Source organism: Hypomesus transpacificus, chromosome 18 (assembly GCF_021917145.1).
Source record: "Hypomesus transpacificus isolate Combined female chromosome 18, fHypTra1, whole genome shotgun sequence".
Taxonomy (NCBI): domain Eukaryota; kingdom Metazoa; phylum Chordata; class Actinopteri; order Osmeriformes; family Osmeridae; genus Hypomesus; species Hypomesus transpacificus.
In genome coordinates, this window is record NC_061077.1 from 135,750 (window position 1) to 157,614 (window position 21,865).

Below are 21,865 nucleotides of genomic sequence, written 5' to 3' on the forward strand. Positions count from 1 at the left end.
TCGAGGTCAGTGACAGACAGACTGAGCAAGGGAAGGGAGGGAGGGAATTCTAAGGGCTTGGACGAGCTATTGCACTTTCTCTCACACCTGACTTAAAGGGTTGTTAAAAAAATATATAAATAAAGAAGTCCCCACCAGTGTCCAGCTGTGATGGGTATACACCCTTTCACTGTCCCAGGTTTTCTCCACCACTTCAATAAATAGAAGCTGAGAAATGAGGCTGGAAGGAAAAGAAGAATCCTTTGGTTCTTGTGTACCTCTTTCAGCCGATCCCTTGTTTCTTAACGTGGCTTGAGTGAACTTCCTGAGACAATGGCTGGAGAGACGTGAGGAGAGACGGACAGCTGCTGCTTGTCTTCGTGGCTGCGCTTCGGCTGCTGGGGATGATGAGGGGAAGCCAGAAGGGACTGCTTTCTACGGAACTCTCCATGAAGACGGGTTCCAATTGTTTTGTTTACGATTTACTTCATCGTTAAGGAAGTGATGTAAACCCCAGTTCTGAAATCGATGGTGTAGCGGTAGGGGTAATCTGCGACCGTGACCAGTGAGGTCTCCTTTTGTATCAACAACAATCTGCATATGGGGCGCACCCTGCCTTGCATTGATATGATCGAAGATGAAAACGTAAAAAACATTGCTTCAAACTCCCATTCTCTCACAATGGCGTAATTTTACGCCGAGCAACTCCTAATCTAGGGCCCTGATAGCAGGCTGCCTTGTCTAATTTACTGTGAGGGGCTCGATTAAATACTTCTTAGCAGGCATCTAGGAGGGCAGCACAGGGGCTATGAAGGACCCCACACCCATCTGAAGCTTAATCAGTGAAAATACATTTGCGCAACTGTGTGAAGACAACGCTTTGTGGGGGAGGGGCACCCATTTACTTTGACAAGTTTGTTAAATTCAAGTATTGCGTGTAATTATAGATCATTCGGATAAACACTACTTGCTCTGATTTTATGTAAAGCCCTTTGAGCTGCAATTCTTGTATGAAAAGTGCTATATAAATAAAGTCTTACTCACTTACTTACTCTGACAAAACAATCAGCTCGCTTAATCAGTTATCTATAATTTGTATCTATACACTTGGACAGAGGAGGTTCACAGACTGCCACAGCCCTCCCTGAAGGCGGACTCCATGCCGCGAGTGACTGATGGTATTTTTACAGCCTCAAGTGCTCCTGGGAGATAAGGTGAAGATGGGAGCCGCAGGAAAGGGTCACACGGGAGGGCCAGAGAGGCCTAACATCCACCACCTGCACCCCGCCCCCCCCCCGCCCCCCGCCCCCCACCCCCCACCACCTGAGAACTATTTCCATGCTAAACCGGTGTTGATATCAGAGGAAAGGCAGGCAGCTCTAACCCCGGTGACTCCCGGAGGCTGGCACGTTCCTGGGATTCCTGCTCTCATGAGGGATGAGCTCCAAGCAGGCCAGACATATCCTCCACACCTCATCTACTGGAGACCCAGGGCCTCATTTACTAACGTTGCGACCGCAGCTTAATCTGAGCCTTTGCCAAACCACATATAGCGCAAGGTGTATTTACGCATTGGCGTGGTATTTATCAAACCAGATCCTCGTCGGGCAATCAGCGCCCATTAGTGTTAATTAGCGAGCCGTTAAAAGAGGGGGAAAATCGCCTGCATGTTACGTCCACTGTGGGTGATTCGAGGAAAAGAAGAAAAAAAAATCAGCGAACAGGAGCTAGAAATATACACACCCACTTTCCCTTATACCCTCCCAGCAGCGGTAATCTGCATCTTTACTCAAGTGCGCTGTCTTTGTAAATACAGTGTTATGTCTTTACCCGCTATTTCATGCCTGAAAGGGGCGCAATCCTGTTAGTAAATGAGTCCTTCAGTTACATGACGCTGTCTGGAGACCAGCCCGGGGGGGTGTATCAGTCGGGTACGAGAAAGACCTTGAGACGACACTGAATAAAACGGTGGTTTCCTTTGCTGAGTTGAAAGATGTCCTGACTATTTACAGGATGGTTCAGGGAAGATGAGTCATATGACACTGTCATATTCTTCTTATCAAACTTTTTATTGACAAAGGGGCAAATTAATCGTGGGTCACAAATAGGCTAGTGTACTCTCGCATATTTGGCACAGTAAGCCTCCATGTCTGACAACGTGGTGCGTAATTCAATGCCGTTATAAACAGAGTCAACCCTCTCAAAGTCGCACAGTCATTGGGTAAGTGAAGAACACTGAGACCCCTCTATAAAGTGATGAGTCAGCGCGGCCTGGTGAGTCCTCAGTCTGTTACCCTGAGAGGTTAATATGCACCAGGCCATTACTCATCAGGAAATACCCGGCTGTTAACATTTCCCCCATCAGCTGCCTAACCACCCGCCCACCCACCCACCCACTCCACTTTTGGGAAAATAGATTAATCCATTCACTGGTACTAAAACTCACACTATTAAAGGAAATGGCTTTTAATTAGCCCAATTAACTAGCGCATAAATCAATCAGGAGAGCCAGCCGTGAAGACGAGTCAGGAGGGAAGAGGAGTAAACTGGAGGAGGGCAAGATGGCCGCCGGCTTGTTCCCCACCCTGCTAGCCAGGGGAGCTACCCCACTGGAGGGATGAGGGACAGGCCCCTTTGACCAATTATAATAGAGGACACAGACCTGTGTCTAATCAGGGAATACCAAAGTCTCCCACTTGACCAATTTGCACGGAGAGTTGACCTGGATGGGCCAATGAGCAGGGAGAACAGAGAGAGGTAAGTAGGACTGAGATGTGAAACGTCCTTGGCAAGCTGATGAATCATTCCCCACAGAAAGAAGATTGCGCTCTGATTTATGTCCGCCCACTAGCAAAGTGTGTCACTAAATCAGCTGGATGAATATGGAAGAAGCGGTGAGATTTACAAGTTAAATGTCAACCCAGTTGGAGACAGTTGGAGACAGTAGGAAGTCACAAGGAAGGTCTGGACTATAAAGTTGCATCATTGAGCTGGCCCAATGGTTTAGCTACACTGCTGATCTCACAACAACTCAGGTGAACATTTTATGATTCCAGTCCACTGTTCAGTGTTACTTTTTTATACACGTTTTGTTTTTTTCCACAATCCAATGCTTGATCCATCAAACCAAATTTCCATTTTGTTGACATCAAAGACTATTTTGAGAATGTGCCACAATTAATTTCCCAAATTCTTCCTCGGCCATTTATATCCATAAATGTCAGACTGGAGAAAATTTGCATTGTCTGTGTATTCATGAGGAGCCTGGAACTGAGAAGTCCTCCCCTTTTGCTCTTGTGTTCAGCAAGATAAAACACTGCTGAAAAGGTTGCAATCAATCTTCATCACGGTGGCATGTGCTATACTTTGCTTCGCGTTAATGAAGACTTTCCTAATTTCGGGGCGGGGAGGAGGGGAGGAGGGGAGGAGGGGGCCAGGGGTGATGTAACTGGCGTCTAGGTTAATGAAGTGCATCCACCTTTTCCCCCTAAAAGATGGAGGCAGCTTTATTAGGCAGTCTGGTGATTTTCGCCCCTCAGGAACACACAAGCTGGTGCCTGATCCCCTCCACACACAGCTACCCTAACCTGCTTATCAGTAAACATGAGCCCACACACACACACACACACCCTCTCTCTCCATCTCTCTCACCTACACTCAGGCATGTACCCCACATTTGTTGCTCAGCGACTCTCCTCAGCTTAAAACGTGTTTGAGCCGTGAGGGCGCTTGGCCATTATCTATCACCCCAGTAAAAGTGTCAGACGTGCGGAGACTGAAGACAGAGAGGAGGGGGGGTGACAGGGGCCCTCACCCTTCCTTCCTTCCTACTCTCTCTCTCTCATTCTCTCTGTCTCTCTCTCTCTTTTTCTCTCTGTCTCTCTCTCTCTCTCTGTCTGTCTCTGTCTCTCTGTTTCTCTGTGTCTCTGTGTCTCTCTCTTTCTCTGTTTCTCTCTGTCTCTCTCTGTCTCTCTGTGTCTCTCTCTTTCTCTGTCTCTCTATCTGTCTCTCTCTCTCTGTCTCTCTCTCTCTCTCTCTCTCTACTCGTACCCATCTTTCTGCTTCTGTATCTCCTGTCTCTTTCTCAAAGGTCACCTCAGAAGCAATCGTTTTAAGTGTTTTGACTGACAATGAGGAGCAGATGACATCAGAGAGCGGGGGGTGCTGGGAGTTGCAGTTCAGCAGGAGGACAGTATACTGACACGGGTTTCCAGTCCGCAAAGCTTCTTTCTTCCTTTCTTTCTTCCTTTTTTTTCCCTCCTCCTCCCTCTCTTTCTCTCTCTCTCTATTCCTCAGAGGGATCCATTCCCTCATCTCCACCTCTCTCTTCCTCTCCCCTCGCTTAAATCCTTCCCCTCTCTCCCACCCTGATTCCGACCCAGAGGGTCTTTGCGAGTGCAAGTCATTATGGGTAATGGAAGTCCAGGCCGTATTAACTTGATGGGAGACCCCAGTGTCACACCCTGTACCTTTCCCATAACCCACTGGGCTGAGTGTGTTCAGAATCAGGATGGCTGCTTTACTTCCAAGAAGCGATTGAAGGACAGAGATGAAAGAGGCCATGTTCCTTTACGGCACATTGACCTGTGAACTGAACAGGTTCACCCTTTTAGATGATAAAGACCTCCGTTTTGCTCACTCCAGGTGTCTAACATCCAGGGGGCCAAGCTTCCCCAACACAGCGCTGCATCGGCAACTCAGGAGAACCCAGCGCCAAATGATGGCATCTTAGACCACAGACAGGTTAGGGCACATCGCACTCATTCACAGAGTAATGACAGTGAATTGTTCGGCGCCTGATAAGAAAAGGTAAATCTGGCTGATGGACCACTGCTCCATGCATTCTAACGTCTGAATTAGGAAAGCACATGAAGAGTGTGGCCTGTTGGCTCACAGGACTAGTGTGCTGTAGGCTGTAGCCTGTTGGCCCACAGGACTAGTGTGCTGTAGGCCGAGGCCTGTTGGCCCACAGGACTAGTGTGCAGTAGGCTGTAGCCTGTTGGCCCACAGGACTAGTGTGCTCCCCATGTTGGCTGTGGAGTTGCGGCGACCCTTTTCCGCAAGTTTACCTTCTCTTACTCCCCTTCACATTGCCTGTCTTCTCTGAAACACACACTATCATAAAAATAATAAAGGCAGAAATGCCGCCCCCCCCCAAAATATCTTTAAAAAACAAGAGAGGAGGACTGAAATAGCGTGGGCCGAGCCTGTCACCAGAGACAGGAACAGCCTAGTCCTCCTAACCCAGTCTGGGTGGACTCAGGGCTGCTGGATGATGCTGGCTTCACCTCATCCAGTCTGGGTGGACTCAAGGCTGCTGGATGATGCTGGCTTCACCTCATCCAGTCTGGGTGGACTCAAGGCTGCTGGATGATGCTGGCTTCACCTCATCCAGTCTGGGTGGACTCAAGGCTGCTGGATGATGCTGGCTTCACCTCATCCAGTCTGGGTGGACTCAAGACTGCTGGATGATGCTGGCTTCACCTCATCCAGTCTGGGTGGACTCAAGGCTGCTGGATGATGCTGGCTTCACCTCATCCAGTCTGGGTGGACTCAAGGCTGCTGGATGATGCTGGCTTCACCTCATCCAGTCTGGGTGGACTCAAGGCTGCTGGATGATGCTGGCTTCACCTCATCCAGTCTGGGTGGACTCAGGGTTGCTGGATGATGCTGGCTTCACCTCATCCAGTCTGGGTGGACTCAAAGCTGCTGGATGATGCTGGCTTCACCTCATCCAGTCTGGGTGGACTCAGGGCTGCTGGATGATGCTGGCTTCACCTCATCCAGTCTGGGTGGACTCAGGGCTGCTGGATGATGCTGGCTTCACCTCATCCAGTCTGGGTGGACTCAAGGCTGCTGGATGATGCTGGCTTCACCTCATCCAGTCTGGGTGGACTCAAGGCTGCTGGATGCGATGGCTTCACCTCATCCGTCTTGTGGTCTCCTGGTTTTTCGTGCCACAACGAAGCAAACAAACCCTGAACTGTAAACACGGTACAGACAGAGCTAACACAATATTAGATATTGTAACAACCCTGGGTAACACAAAATATGCATCTATCAAGCATCCCTGGCTGTTACATTATAAATACATTTTGTTTTGTTGTTTTATATTCCATGGATCAATGTTATATAATCCCCCTTATCGCATTTAGATCACTATTTATTTCCCTAAGGTGCAATATCATTATGTACCAAGTAGTCAACACATTTATCAAATGTACAGTCCGTTTTGGAACAGGAATCAAGCAAATTCTTTTGTAAAACAACATACAAATCAGTCTCCAGTCTATGAAAGCACTATTATTCACCCTGGATGTTTAATACCTTGCCCCCTATATTAGCATAATCCTACTACATCAACAGCACGTAGGGGGTTTAAATGTCTGCAACCATTAGTAATGTATTACTAATGTAACAATAAGTGATTAAATACTGCAATCAGCAAGCTACTTCTTACAGTATAATTTAGCACCATGGTTCTGTGAGTCTCAAAGACATACCTGATTCTGGGAAAAGAACGGATAAACGTGTGTGTGTGTGTTCATGTGTGTGTGTGTGTGTTCATGTGCGTGTGTTTATATGTGTGTGTGTGTCTTGAGTGTGTGTGTGTGTTTCTCAGCACTATAATCAGAGTCTGTAGTACCAGGTGTGCAGGTATGCACCATATGATCCATCAAGCCGAGCCTCAGGACCTAGAACCATTACGAAGGTCTGTAGTTCTATAGATCTGACCCAGTCTAGACGGTACAGGCCAGAGCAGGCCACGGTACCAAGCCTCCAGGACACAGTGTGTTTAAGACGCTCCCAGAGTGACTCATGTCACCTCAGAACCTCCCTCTCAAAGTCATTTAACATTTAACATACATTTAGTCATTTAGCAGACGCTCTTATCCAGAGCGACTTACAGTAAATACAGGGACATTCCCCCCGAGGCAAGTAGGGTGAAGTGCCTTGCCCAAGGACACAACGTCAAATGGGGAATCGAACTGGCAACCTTCTGATTACTAGCCCGATTCCCTCACCGCTCAGCCACCTGACTCCCTAAAGTCCACCCAGAATGTTCTAGAATGAAACCGTCTTGACTGAACACCAGTTTGACGACAAATCCCCACGTGAGGTGAGATAGATTCTCAAACTATCGGCTTGAGAGTAACGTCTTAGGACAATTTCTCCTTTTAGCAAAACAACAGAAGCTAGTAATAATTCTTGTATATCCAATGTCGACCTCAGCCTTTGAAGTGAGAGAGTTTTTGTGGCCGTTCATGTGTGCAAACAAAGCCCATAAAGTCGTCATGGTTGTCTAAGAGCTAACATTAGAAACAGCAGCAGGGTAGACCGCACAGAGCTGACAACCGCACTGAGATACTGACCATGGCTTTATTTAAAATCCATTAGCTTATGGTGGGCTAACCAGTTGCAGATGTGGAGGACTTGCTTTCTACAGCTACCACTTCTAGTCTGGCTTCTAAGACTCCGATGGTGTATTCTACCTGAGAAAGACTGACAGAAAAGAGAATACTGTTGCTGAATATACCGTATACTCGGGAAGGGAAGTGCATTGAAACGGAGCACTATTAAGACTGAGGGTCAAGGTCTTCTGACTGGAGCAGGATGATAAAAAATAGGACTCCACTTAAGACAACTGTTCTCCTCAACCTTTCCCCCCAAAAAACCTCTGAAAGGCGTATCGTTTTTATAACCCAATCAACACAAACCATGACAAGAGTTGGCGTTCATCCGGTTCCTGTGTCCTGGTCTCTACCTGTTCTGGATGGCCTCGTGTCAACCAGGTTGTTCAGTGTCCTGGTCTCTGAGACTCACACTGGCCTTTCACTCCAAAGCCAATTCAAGTAATGGAGATGTGAAAAAGAAAGGGGGTTGGGAGCAGCGATGGGGGGCTGGGGGAGTGTAGTTTATGGTCTAGTGTGAGTGTGTGTGGTGATTGAGGTTGGGGGGGGGGGGGTATTCCCGGTCCCTCTCCCCTGCTGGGTGCTGGTCAGCTTGCCCCAGAATGTTGGGCTCCCTTCCAGCTTGCGTCAGACAACCCAGACCACCTCCCCACCACCACCACCACCCCCTTCCCCCCACCACCCAGCCTCTCGGGGAAAGCGAACAATGGCCACCTATGTTCCCATAGGGAGCAAGGGAAGCTGGGTAGGCCCCCGGCTTGCATCCCCGACACAAAGTCCCCCTCTAGTGCCAGGTTTGGCACAGCATGGGTAGAGCGCAGCGAACCAACACCACGGGGGGGGACAGGAGGGGGAGAAGAGAGGGAGAGGAGGGGAAGGGGGAGCGAGGGAGGGAGGGAGGGGGAGGGAGTTTCTAGTCTGTAAAACTAAAAGATGTCCAAAATGAGGTAACTAACCACCCGGTGACTGCAGGAGAGAGCAGCTGCTGCATAAATACAACAACAAACAAAGTTTTTAAGAGGGTGCGAGTAGTTTATGGACCTGCCTCAGACGTAAATAAGCTTGAAAACACCCCATCCGTCTTGGCTTTCCACAGAGCCGGAGCTAACAGACAGGCTGGTGGGCACTAGGTATTTACAGTCCCAGAGAGGCCAGACATAAAGCAAAGTGAAATCAGAGCGCTCTGACATCAGGACAGAAATCCTGAAAAAAACTTCTGTGGCGGCCATCTGCTAAAGGCATCGTGTCAGATGAGGAGTAGGGTTACATGGGAAGTGAGATGGATGGAGTCAGATGGCTGAGCGGTGAGGGAGTGGGGCTAGTAATCAGAAGGTTGCCGGATCAATTCCCCGCCATGCCAAATTACGTTGTGTCCTTGGGCAAGGCACTTCACCCTACTTGCCTCGGGGGGAATATCCCTGTACTTACTGTAAGTCGCTCTGGATAAGAGCGTCTGATAAATGACTAAATGTAAGTGTTCGCAGGAGGACTAAACAAGTACGGGAGTCCGTCCGTCCTGCGCTGCGGAGCTGCAGACAGAACAGGAGACAATGGAAGGGTGCAGTGAGTATGATGGACAAAAAAAACGAGAGAGGAGGGGAACATAAAAAGAGAGGGTGGTGAGAAGGAGAGAGAGAGAGAGAGAGAGAGAGAGAGAGAGAGAGAAGGAGATGTATGATCATTATGCAGATGTAGGTTTTCGGCCAATCGATGCTGCGCTTTGTAAATGCCACATACTGACTTAGCAATGTATCAGGACTGCATTGGAAATTGCGCACTCCAGATAATTTAATTTTTGGCAGGTGAGAGAGAGAGATGTAGAGGCGAAGAGCAGGAGAGAAGCAGAGAGAGGCAAAGAGAGCGAGAGGGGTGAAAGAGGGAGAAAAGAGGAATGCGGTGCAGGTTTACACAAGATCACGCCGCAACATGTGTACACATGTCCAAGTCCCTCTCTTCTCACATCCTTCCCACCACGAGCCCTCCTGGCTAACATCTTGGCTCTGTGTGTGCGATACTCTCGCCATGCACTCACATACACACACACTCATGCACACACACACACACACACACTCACTCACATACACACACACTCACTAACTCACACACGCATCCAAACCACAGATTCAGTGTATAGCGCGCCCTATTTCCACACCAGAGACATCATTGGGTGAGACTGAGGGGAAAAGCAGTCATGTCAGCAGCAGTCCATGCTGCTAGGAGGAGTCGTAGATATGAAGCGGGGTCTTTCAGACGCAGTGCGAGAGGGGCCACGTTGAGGAGGGGACTCCATGTTTCTCCCCGGGCTCCTCTTTCACCCCGCGCCACAGAAGGGATGCTGAGGACAATAGGGACTGTCTGGTTTCAACAGGGCGTGCTGGGTGAACGACTGGGGCAGACTGGGGCTGTCGCATGGCTCACGTTACACACACACACGCAAATGTTCACATGCACACTCTCCGTAAGGACACACACATACAATACCTACAGGAAACACTTTTCCTGGGCGGTAAAGCTCACTGGAAGCACGCACTGTTAAGCGTTTGTTCAACAAATACATGCACACAACCCACACAGTGATGTGTGCATGAATTGAGTGACGCCAATGACCTTTGACACAAATACATGTGTAGATTAACATGTGCATGCCACACACACAGACCTATACAACTCTGAAATGAGCCGATAAATGTTTCAGGGAAGTGACTGGCAGGTGACGTTTTATCTGTTAGAAAAAGTTTTGTTTTATGACAGTATTATGGGTAGTAATTTAAGTGCCAAAATGGAAGAGCCATTTGCCCGGACACACCCTTTACAACCAACCTGTTCTTATCATTCCAGAGATATATGAGAGAGGAGACAGTGAGGAGAGAGACAGAGAGAGAGAGAGAGAGAGAACGAGAGAGAGAGAGAGAGAGAGAGAGAACGATAGAGAGAGAGAGGGGGAGGGGGAGAGAGAGGGGGGGGGGACAGCAAGGGAAAAAGAGGGAGGGAGAGACAGATAGAAGGAGAGAGAAGAGATGGAGAGAGAGAGAAATAGATGGAGAGAAGGGGTAAACAGAGAGAGAAAGATATAGATAGAGAGGGGGGGCAGAAATACAGAAGGGGGGTGTAGAGAGCGAGCGATAGAGGGGGTGTAGAGAGCGAGCGATAGAGGGGGTGTAGAGAGCGAGCGATAGAGAGGTGGTTGTGAGAGAACACCTTTCTCTCCCACGTGGCAGTCCATGCAGGAGCAGCAAAGGCCTGTGGGTGGAAAGGGGATAGCTGGAATTCCTGCCTCAGACGGCACGTCTCTAATCTCATTATCTGGGAGAGTATGAAATCTGCATTCCTGTGTGTGTGTCCCTCCTCCACCCCCCCCAACTGCAAACCCCCCCCCCCCCCCACCCCCACCCCTCCCTCCCCTTCAAGCCTCCTCTTGGTCACAGAGCTAGTTTGCAGCCCCCCTTCCGAACGCTTCCCCCCTCCCTCCTCCCCCCCCCCCCCCCCTCCCCCCCAGCAGCCTCCCTATTCTCAGGTGTGTGACACTGGGGCCACATCAAACGCCAATCTGCCCCCCACCCCTCCACCTTTCCCCTGCTCTTCTGGGTAGGTGTATGTGTCTCAGGGGAAGGGGGGGGGGCCTGATGCACACAGGCCACACTGACCCCACTGATACAGGGATTAGCACAGGAAGAACAGGAATGTGTCTCCAGGAGCCGTGCGTTTCAAAAGGCCGAACCTCTGGCCTGTGTCGTCCAGTTTCTCCACTGGACGTAGAAACAGGGTTTTGGTAACGGACGACTTTTGACACTCGACTCGCAGATTGACAGGACGTTCAGGAAAGAGGGGGATTCCACTGAAAGGCTGCAGACCTCCCACTTGAATAGCTCCCTTCTGAAGCGTGACCACACATGACAGGTGTTTTGTCTCACTTTGAAATAGCGTGACGTAGCCATTACTGTGACCGGCCACCTCAAGAGAGAGGCTTTCTCATATTCCATATACTGTTCCGAGGGGAAAACATTTCGGGAATGTCCGTTGGCACTTTGAAGTACGCTGGGCCCGAAAACTGGAGAATTGAGAGATGGTAAGTTATGGTCGGCATGTTGTACTTCAAGGTCACTGTGACACAGGCTTCACTCTGCCCTTGATCTCTAATAGACTGGCCAATGGTGAAGAAAGATGCACGGTAAAGTGAGAAGTTATTCCACATTTGCAGGGAATTCTTCACAACATGCTTCCATTGGGGTCCACAGCATAACAGGAGTCATAAGATGAGCATGTTCTGGTATATTTGGAACACTATTGTTTCAGAATGAATGTATTCCAGGCAGGTGCACCGTATCCATGAGACTGTCTGGAATCTTTACGGTTTAAACCTTCTCTGAACCACAGAAAGCACCAAAGCCATCAAAATCCTATTAAGCGGCACAAAGCCGCCAGTGTTTTCCCTGTGACACTATAGCACTCTTGAGCTAAATGCTAACTTAGCCTAGCGCTTACTTTTTTGCCCTTGAAAACTACGGAAATGTCAAAATGTAAGACCAATAAATCCGCGTTTGCCCGTTAAAGTATTTAAAAGTCTGAAGCGCTTAAAAAAAAAAAAAAAAAAAAACGTTTAGAAATAACTTCATAACTAACAGTAAGACATCAAAGTTTGGGTACAGTAGCATTAGCATTCTGGCTGCTTGTTGCAAAGACGTTCTGTTCCAGCCAGGCTGGGAGGCTGGCGGAATCAGTAAGAGTAAGAGATGGAGGGAGGGATAGAGGGAGAGAAACAGGGAAAATAGAGAGGAGAAGGTCCGAGAGAGAGCGAGAAAGACAAGTTTACGCTCCCCCAAAGTACGAGGCGCGATGAAAGTAACCGTTTGGAGGTTCTCCGTGAGGTGAAGGGAGAGGGGTTAGCCTGAAAGCGTCTTACAGGAAGGGAAGGGCCGCGGTGGGGTGAGATGAAAGGCCGTCTCCGTCCTCCGGGCTTTCATGAGAGACTGGGGAGCCTTGTTTTGACTGAAAACACGTTTAATATACATGACAAAGAACATCCCCCGAGGTCTTCCCAGCGACGACAGCAGAGCTCCATTGTTGCGGACGCTCTCCAGTTTGTTGTCCCTGCTCGTTTGTTTGTTTGTTTGTTCATTTGTTCGTCCGTTGGCAGGAATTCACTCCAGTCATTGTGTCTGCAGCTGATTTTCCACAGTATACAATGCGAGGATCTCGAGAAAGATCAATAATCAGAAATGCCTATCGGACAGATGGAGCGTGAAAAGAGACGAATTTGTGGCGTCTAATCCGGCAGGATGAGAGAAAGACAAAGAAAGAGACACAGTTCAGCTGTTGTGGTTGGCAGCTAGCTCTAAAAAGACCATTCTCTATCTGTCAGTCCATTCAGACCTGCTCCTCCTCCTCTCACCCTTAGGTCTCCTCACCCTTTGGCCCTCCCTTCACACTGGGCCCTGGCCCTGGCAGACCCTGTCCTCCATTTTGGCTCACGTGTCATTGTTTCCCTGACGTCTCCAATGATCACACACCTGTCTGTTTAAGGGACACACTTACTCTCCCTGCGTCCTCTGTGCTCCTCTGTCCTCGTGTCGTACAGACACACTGATTTACACTTACACTACAGTCTTTAGTTTAGCTCAAATTTTTTGTTCTAACTGAGTTCCTTTTTTTTGGTAGGCAATAATGCTGAAAATAACACAAAGAGATTGTCTTTCTTAACTGATATAATCTTAATGAGGAATTATTGTTCTGTCAACATGCCTTCCGGGGCGTTACCTCTGATCAGGGTTTTTCACTGGAAACCGTACACACACAGAGGGGAAACCTTACAGCAGGCAGCAAGACCAGAATGTAGTGAGGGTTGGAGATGTCTGATGGATGGAGAGGTCCTAGTTTTGGGAGCAAAGCGAGGATGCAGGAAGGGTGTTGGCGAGGGGATGGAAGGAAAGGAAATGGACTCTTAACATAGCTCTCTGGTGTGTTCTACGCTGTGATTTTAAACACACACACACACACAGTCAGCCTCACGGCAAGAGAGAATATAATGTACATATACTACCATATCATGAGGAATGTACTGGAGCAAGTCTATTTTGCCTCCTAGCTTTAGCCACAGCATAAGCACATCAATAAATGTCACTTTCAGGTATGAACATGCTGCAAATAGGCTACATGTTTCTAAAACTCCTAAAGGTCCTTCAGAGAAGGAGGATGAAATCTGTGTCCTACTCTTATCACGCATGTTGGGTCCTAGAGATCCATGTGACAGGTGTGTGGTTTCGGGAAAATAGCATGGCTATTAGACAAACTGATTAAAGTCAAGAGAGTGCCTTACCTGAACGGCGATTTCCGTTGGTCAGGAGAAGATGGAACATGAAAGACACAGAGAAAAGGGGAACATTAGACTCAGTAGGAACAGAGATCTAGCATCACATCGACACAACAGGACGGTATATTTAAGCAATAAGCCCGAAGAGGCTGTGTTTTGCTCTGATTTAAGAACAGGTAAGGGAGTTGTTAGGCACGATGCAAAGCGGAGTAATAAACCGTCATTCTTCCGCCACTGCAAAGTATAGTTCCTACATAAATCGTTGCCACGCAACAGCCAGATGGACACCTTTGCCGTCTTTTTTTATTTAAATATTCGATGCGCAGTAATATGGAATGGTAAAGAATGTTATGAAGACAACCTGTAAGGTTATGCTGGATTTTACAACGGCATGGAACGCGATATAGCCAATCATAATCAAGGATGGGAACAACCAGTTTTAGAATAACACATTTACTGTACGAAGACACCTAATGGGGCCTCACTGCATGGCTTTCTGTAGACAAGGGGAGAGATCCAAATGTGCAGACGTTGGCAAGGAACAGTCCTTTCATCATGCCTCCAGAGCACAACACTTAAAGTCAGAGTATAATATTTAAAGGCACAGGGAAATAGCTTCAGCTCACGGCCATGTTACCATATTTTTTACAGCAGAGCTACTCATGTGCCTATCGCTAGTTACCCACATTTGCGATTCGCAAGTTTAGCGATTCGCAAATGTGGCTTATTTCATGCTGCTGGTGCCTTCGCCTGCTGAGTTAAACTCCTCAGGCCTGCTTGGAACTGACGCCCTTCGGCTCCGTAACCAGCACTAAAATATTTACAGGCCCGCGGAGGCAGATGCCATTGTCTAACCATCACAACTCCTACCCAGGAGCCCCAACCATCACCTTTCTCCGTCATCCATATTTTAAACAGCACACCCGGACACAGAGACTCCCTTTCCGCTCGTCCGTCTGGTGTTGAATACGAACGAGGGTTGTCCTGGAAAAATCGGGCGCAATTAAGTATTCCGTTACGAATTCAAAAGCGCGAGAGTGAAATGGTGTTTAAAAACTGTCTTAACAAGGTAGCGTTTAAGGAATCATTCAGTCCTTCTCCACAGCTGATGTCTGAGTGGACTGACATCCTTCGCTTTGCTTGACGCGGACATATCATAGATGTTTCCGTGTAATCCTGTTACCCAAACCCGGGCCCTGCAGTTGCAGCACGGACCCCTTCCCGATTTTATCCGGTTTATGTGCCGTTAACCACTAATGTTCACGACCAATGAGAGACCGTGTGAAGGCCCGTGTGGGTTGACAAGGCCTCCACCATCCTGGGTTCGATTTCAGAAGTTTCCTCACAAGTCAGCTCAGCCTGGTTCTCTCAGCTTAACTAGGGCTCACTACAAAGAGCTTCTGAGGGAGGAAGAGGTGGCAAGGGGGCTGGTGGGTGGGTGAGGGGGCGGGGGAGTAGCCTAGTACGGAAGAAACGGGGGAGAGATAGAGAGAACGCTGGCACATCAGCCAGATGGTGCCTTGATTCAGAGAGAGCCTGCATCAGGGGCAAATTTATAGACAAAATAAGGCAGCTCCTCACCCTCCCTCTGAACTGATATCTATCTAGTCTGGGTCACAAGAGTAGCAACTGAGCTCAAAGTCCCAACGCCCACCCCGTGGAGAGGCTGGCTGTCAGGTAACTGGGGCAGGTCTGGCTTCATTCTTCCCAGGTTTAATTCTTGTGTACTGTAGCTAAGGGGCTGGCTGAAGAAGAAAGAAATGGAGGCTGTAATCTCTCTATTAGGCCAAGTCAATCCCCTTGGGTTCTATGCTGGTTTATCAGACCGGATGATGCAAGAAAAATAACTGCGGAATCTCTGTTTCTCTGTGACAGATGACCCGGCGTGGAATTGTGTGCTTTTTTTCAGTTGAAAGGAGACTGAGGCGAAGGGATTAACAAAAAATGGCTCAAGTATCACCAAAGGGCAAGAGCTCAAAAGTGAAACTTGCAAAACTGAGCGTAAAATTAATTATTTTATACCTGGAAATAAACTATCCACATCACACACCAATCATACGACTGCAAACAGTCACTCTGCAAGTTGCAAATGCCACCATTATCTAATACCCAATTTCAATGCTTTTACATTAAACTGAACCAACTTCAATTGAGTGTCCCCTGCACCAGATGTCCCTTTGGATAAAAGTGTCTGCTAAATACACAAATTATTAGAACTTCAGAACGAAAAACTCTGCCATTAGTGGAAAAAAAATAAGAAAGTAAATGCCAGTCATGACTTCCATTGTGCCATTGCCTGAGTCAGCCCACATGGGCATAAAATATATGGGTCCTTGTTTTAAATGGCATGCCTGTTTGAGACGTGAAGGAAGAGCCCACGCCATGCTGGGAAATTGCCGAGTGCAGCCCCTTCGCCCCGACTGCACTAAAAGTAATCAGGTTGCTGAGTAATCTTCATTACACTACAGCACTCTACTTTATTGAGATTCGGCGAGGGGGAGTTTGCCAGTACACACAAAAATGATTTATTGATCACACTTAATGCAATAAGCATGCAGGATCCAGTGCAACAATTTCATTAGGTTTTCTTAACGGCCATGGTGAGGTGGATGACGGGCCTTGGGATGAGGCTGGGGGTGGATGAGGTGGGCGGGGAGCAGGTGGTGGAGGAGGAGGAGCAGACAGGCCTGAGGATGAGGCTGGGGGCGGAGAGTGGGTGGAGGAGCAGACGTAGCCTGTCTGCACACGGTCTCCCTCTCTTATGCAAACACACGCCTGAAAGCCAAGGTGGACTCCCTCTTGAATGCAAGCACCCGTGGTTGAAACTGTAAGACGTGCTTAGCTTAAGACACGACAAATCAGCTATTTAATGCACTTTCTAACTGATTAGAGTCACGGCTGTTGCTGAAAGAGGGAGCGCAGAACATAGTGATCTCATTGAGCTGTTTGCCGACACATTCCACGCAGTTTCAACAGCAGAATCAGAAGTGCTTCCTGTTAAGACGTCATATTTAGTTGTATTTGAACTCCACGGATGGCCACTCTACGGAAACCATCTTCGACCTTATTAGATTTTGTACGCACAATACTGGATGGAACCTAGAACGAAGGGAGAACGGAATCATCTGTTTATGAACGCCTGTTATCAAACCGTATTTTGGCGGGAGTCCTTGAATAGGAGATGAGATACATGGATGAAAGGGAACAAAGAGTGTTCTCTGGAACACAGAGCGCCGCTGGCTCAAATGAAGGCACACACGACGAAGCTTCCCGTCGGTTGAGTTTGCATTCTTTTTCACATTCAAATCAGCGGCCCCTTTTCAAACGACGCCCCTGTCGTACTCCCATACGCCCAGCTGACTGTTTCATCGGCGCCGCATCAATCGAGGCAGCACTCCGAAAGAGGAGGAGGAGGAGGAGGAGGAGGAAGAGGAGGAGGAAGAAGAAGAGGAGGAGGAGGAGGCGGAGGAGGAGGAGGAGGAAGAGGAGGAGGAGGAGGAGGAGGAGGAGGAGGAAAAGGAGGAAGAGGAGGAAGAGGAGGAGGAGGAGGAGGAGAGAAGCGAGCCGCTGATGTCACTCTGTCATGAGGCGTGACCTGACCAGTCAGCCATGTGTTCCAGCTGTTGGTAGTTTACTGACTGCAACCGTTTCCCCCCCACAACCCCACAACCTGTACTCATCCGCTGGCCAACCTACACATTTCTGTCACTCCACTACCCCCGCCCCACCAACCACCTTCCTCTTCCCTGCCCCTCCCCCCGCCCATCCGCTACACCCTAAACTGATGGTTCTGTCACCCCACCCTCCCCCGCCAAAGTGAACATCCACCCCTTCACTCCTGGAATGACCTCTCCCTTGTGTCAGCACAATAAATACTGCGAGTTGGCCTCAAGTTGACTTCAATTGACTCTGTGACACCTGTGCAAAGACTGAAGAAACACCACCCAAAAAGGCACAAAAAAACTGTACATTGAGTAAAGAACAAAGAACAAGAGTGAAAACATGTAAATCACTCTGACTTGGACTATTAAATGATTTCCGGGAACAATCTTAGTGACTAATTTCATGTTTTGAGGTATCATTATTCCTTGTGAAACATGAGGTTGCCAGAAAAAAAAGAAACTTTCTTCAACTTGGCCAAGAGGCTTTTTTTCATATGTTTTTTTTACAGCAATGATTCAAAAGACTTGAAGCAAACTACAAGGGGAACCAAATGATTAATGTTGTATGTTTCAACTCCCAAACGCAGGAAGTCCTAAATCAAAACAGAGCAGGGGCTTTTTACAGCTGGCCTAATGAAATTAGAAAAAGAACAGAAGCTCTCATTAGGCTTTGGCCCAGATCCTACATGATGAAGCGTTTTAGCGACTCGCCATCTTTAAAGTATCAATGATTCCGAAACTCCTTTAGAAATCTAATCAAATCCTGGTTACTTGGGGTCTCCTGACAAATCCTTCGTCTTGTGAGGGAGGGAGGTTTAGCCGTGCTGGGATCCATGGGTGTTTGCTTGGACAAGGCGGCTGTATTTGCTTAGCTCACTGCCGGACTCCATCAACAGGGTGATAAATCAATCCCAGGCGACGTGCCGACTGTGCAGCAAGAGTTATGTGACCGTGATGCGGTTCAGACATCCGTCCACGCCAAATACACTACGTTTCCCACAATGCACCAGACTTGACTGCTCGGCAAAACTGAGTTGGGTCCTATTTGTCAAAACCCAGACTAGATTGAAGACGAAAAACAGCTGAACACTAAAGAGGAAATTTGGGTAACAGCTTTGGATTTTTATTTCAAACTGAATCAGTCATTTTGACGACTCATGCTAGCTGGTTCAAATGTGTTCTAAGTATGTCATCAAGAACACAGAGATAATTCATTCTGTTTGTGCCGGCCTTGGATCTTGTCATTCTGCTCACAGAGTATGTCCTCTAAACTGTGCTGTTTGTTAAGTGGGTTAACTGAGTTTCTGGGGGCATTTTGACCTGTACTTGACATCAATATGTCAAGAGAAATTAATGGGAGGGGACTAACTGAGACTGATGACTCGGTTCTACCTAACAGACAAACTGAAACAGCCTTTGCTTATTTACACAATTAATTCAGCTACGGAAGTCAATGGTTTGAACATGTTTGATATTACTTAATGTGTTTGTGAACTAATGTAATCACCATCGTCATAGTCAGAGACACTTATCACGGCTCAGAAGAAAAGCCCATGATCTTTTTGGGCTCTCTCGTCTGAATGCGATAGGTTATCATCGTTCTACCTAAACCACAATTCTGTTAACTGATGTGCCACCATGACTTAGCATCTACATGGCCTTCCAACATTAAACGTCAATGAATAATAAACTGGAGAAGCTTGAATATACAGGCAATAGTAAATGTAGATGGATTTGCATAATGACTTTGTATACTTTCCCTCCACAGTGTATTGACATTCTTTACTGTGAAGTTCAGCAGTATTGTATGCAAGCTTTGGTTTTTGGTGACAGCAAGATTACAAATAAAGAATAAAAAAGAACACCGACTAGGTCTAAAGCAAAAACTGCTTAGTTATTATCTAATTAATCCCAGATCTTTTGGGCAGATTCCATTCTCCAAGATAACATAACTTTATAATTATACAAAAAATGCCTCTCTGAACAGCATAGATGGCTACACTGCATTATCTCCAGTACTGCATAAAGTACCTGCCAAAATCTGTCTATAAACCAAAGTTTGTGCGCAACTACCAACTAATAAACCGGCCAAAAGCACACACTCAATTAGACTTAGTATTTAATGAAAAACACAGATCAGCACAAATATTTAGGAACCAATCCAGCTTGGCATTAAAGTTTTCTCAGATGGTGGTCCAGTTCTTTAAAAAAATATATACAAATGAGGTCATTTATTGTTTGACACAAAATCTTTCAGTCGAAAAAGTCTTGATTATGTCGTTAGGCCATTCCATTGATTTATTGTGGCAATTTATTTAATTAACTAATCTGGAAATGGCTAAATACAATAATTTTAGGCAAATTAATTTCTGACCTGATGTCTGGCCAAACCAATTAATAAAACACACAATGAAACACTTCCACTTCAGAGTTTAAATGAATGAGAACAAGAAAGAAAGAGAGACGCAGAGAAAGAAGTAGAGAGGGAAAGGAATAGGGGAAGAAAAGAAAAGCAAAGACAGAGAAGAAAAGAAACAGACAAGGAAGCAAACATAAGCACAAACTAAAGCACAAACTAAAGAACAGACCAAGTCTGCTGGTTGCCATGACAAACAGAAGTGTCAAACTTAAACATAAAATAAGGGTTAGGGTTAAGTTAGTTAGTTTGCTTTTTTGGTTAGTTTGAGGTGTGCTTGCATCCGTTTCAGCTGATTGCTACAAACGTTCACCCTCCTCTCATTTGCTTGGTTCTTGGTCTCATGTCTCAGCCTGGGGTACAGCTAATGGGGCTGACCTTCAGTTCCCACGACATGCTCCATGCTCCCCTCATGCGGGCATCCTGACCTTCCTCACTTACAACCCCCTCGCGAGGACCTCCATGACCCGTAACCTTGAAGGAACAAGTCAGGAATGGCCTCCTTTTTCAAAATCTCTCCAATTACCCATTGCTTCCTCCCAGCTCATTTTTGGTTTCCCACTTATCTCGTTCTCTTACCTCACTCTCTATCCCCCCCCGCCTTTCTCTCTCTCCCCCTCTCTCCTACTCCCTCCCTCCCAATCTCTCCTCCACTCTCTCCTTATCTGTTCTTCTCTCTATGCCTCTCTCGCCCTCCCCCTTCCTGCAGTATTTACGAACATTATATCCATCTGTCGTTCAGGCCAAACTAGTTATCAGGGCAGTTCAAGCTTTATCAGCGGGGGGATTCGGGAAATGAGTGCAAGGTGCAAGGAAGGGAGAAAGAGGAGAACTTTCCCACAGCTCCTGGGATTGAGGTGGATCAGATAAACATGCGGTAATTGTAGGGCTTGTCATTAAAAGAAAAGTGTAGACTTGTGAAAAATATTTGCAGGCTGCAGATTGAAAGACGCTTTTAAAATGAGATAGTCACCAGCGGGGTTTAGAGATATGAGTAGATGTTATGTCAGGTGGGGGGGATGGTTAGGAGAAATATGATCAAACAAGGACAAAGTCACTGTTTCATAAACTGCAGAAAACTAAAGTGATGTTACAGCTACAGTAACACATTAGCACAGTACCCTGAAACAGACACACACACACTATAGACACACATGTACACCCTGTAGTCCCAGTTTCATTGTGTCTGTTTGGTTACAACCCACGCCTGATATGGAGGTCATGTGACCAGTCAGAAACGGGTCAGCTCAGGACAGAAGTTCTTCTCTCCAGAGTGACAAGGACAGCAGCTCCTACTCTTTGACAGAATTAAGGAACACACACACAAACACACCTCTACATACACACACACACATGCACACACACGCACTGTAACCGGTCTCTATATCAATTATTCAGAGGACAATTACCCGCCCACATGACAAAGTTTTGTCCTTTTCTAGGGCGTCACCCCTACTCTCTCTCTCGTCGCCTCTCTTAGATAAAGGGATTCCTCGAACAAAGACTTTCCCCCCCCAAAAATCAAATTTAACTTACAGAGACGTTTTTGTTAACCTCAACGTCTTGAGACAAAAACCTTTTCGACATTTATCTTACTGAAAATAGTGGGGAACTAGATTTGTTCACGTCTGTTATTGACAACTTTTCTTTTCCATCTATGTGGAACAAATCTTCTGAGAACACTGGGGCCTCCTGTACGTGTGATATCAGAAAGCACCACTTGGCCTGCACAGTATGGAAAGTATGTTTGTGTCCTTAAAAAACAAGTAGAGTTTAGCACCCTCATTTCCCAGGAGTCAGGGATTCTTTCCCCCGCTCGCCTATGTCAATCAGCAACTTCATTTCTCATGAGGGAACATGTTTGTCGTTTTTGGGTAGCCCCCGGGAACAAGTCAGCATCTATCCATCTACACGGTTAAGCTGTTACTTTTCCACCAGTTGTTTTAGCCTGAGGAAAGAACTTCAGACTATGAAAACATAGTTTAGAAAGTGTATAACAAAGACTAAACAGGCCGACGTGAAGGAACATGTAACACTGGCTCATGGCAAAAAAACACACTCACACTCGACAGGTTGAAATATCTCCCTG

At 47.2% G+C, this 21,865-nt stretch overlaps 1 protein-coding gene across 1 annotated transcript in view; it reads right to left on the reverse strand.

Moving 5' to 3' along the window:
* Window positions 1–10,900: 10,900 nt before the first annotated feature.
* Window positions 10,901–21,865, reverse strand: part of LOC124480717 (agrin-like) — a 38,964-nt gene continuing 27,999 nt past the window's right edge. Inside the window, exon 3 of the mRNA XM_047040280.1 lies at window positions 10,901–13,704. Coding sequence (XP_046896236.1) covers window positions 13,688–13,704 — 17 coding nt within the window. The 3' untranslated portion in view covers window positions 10,901–13,687. The remainder of the gene's footprint in view (window positions 13,705–21,865) is intronic.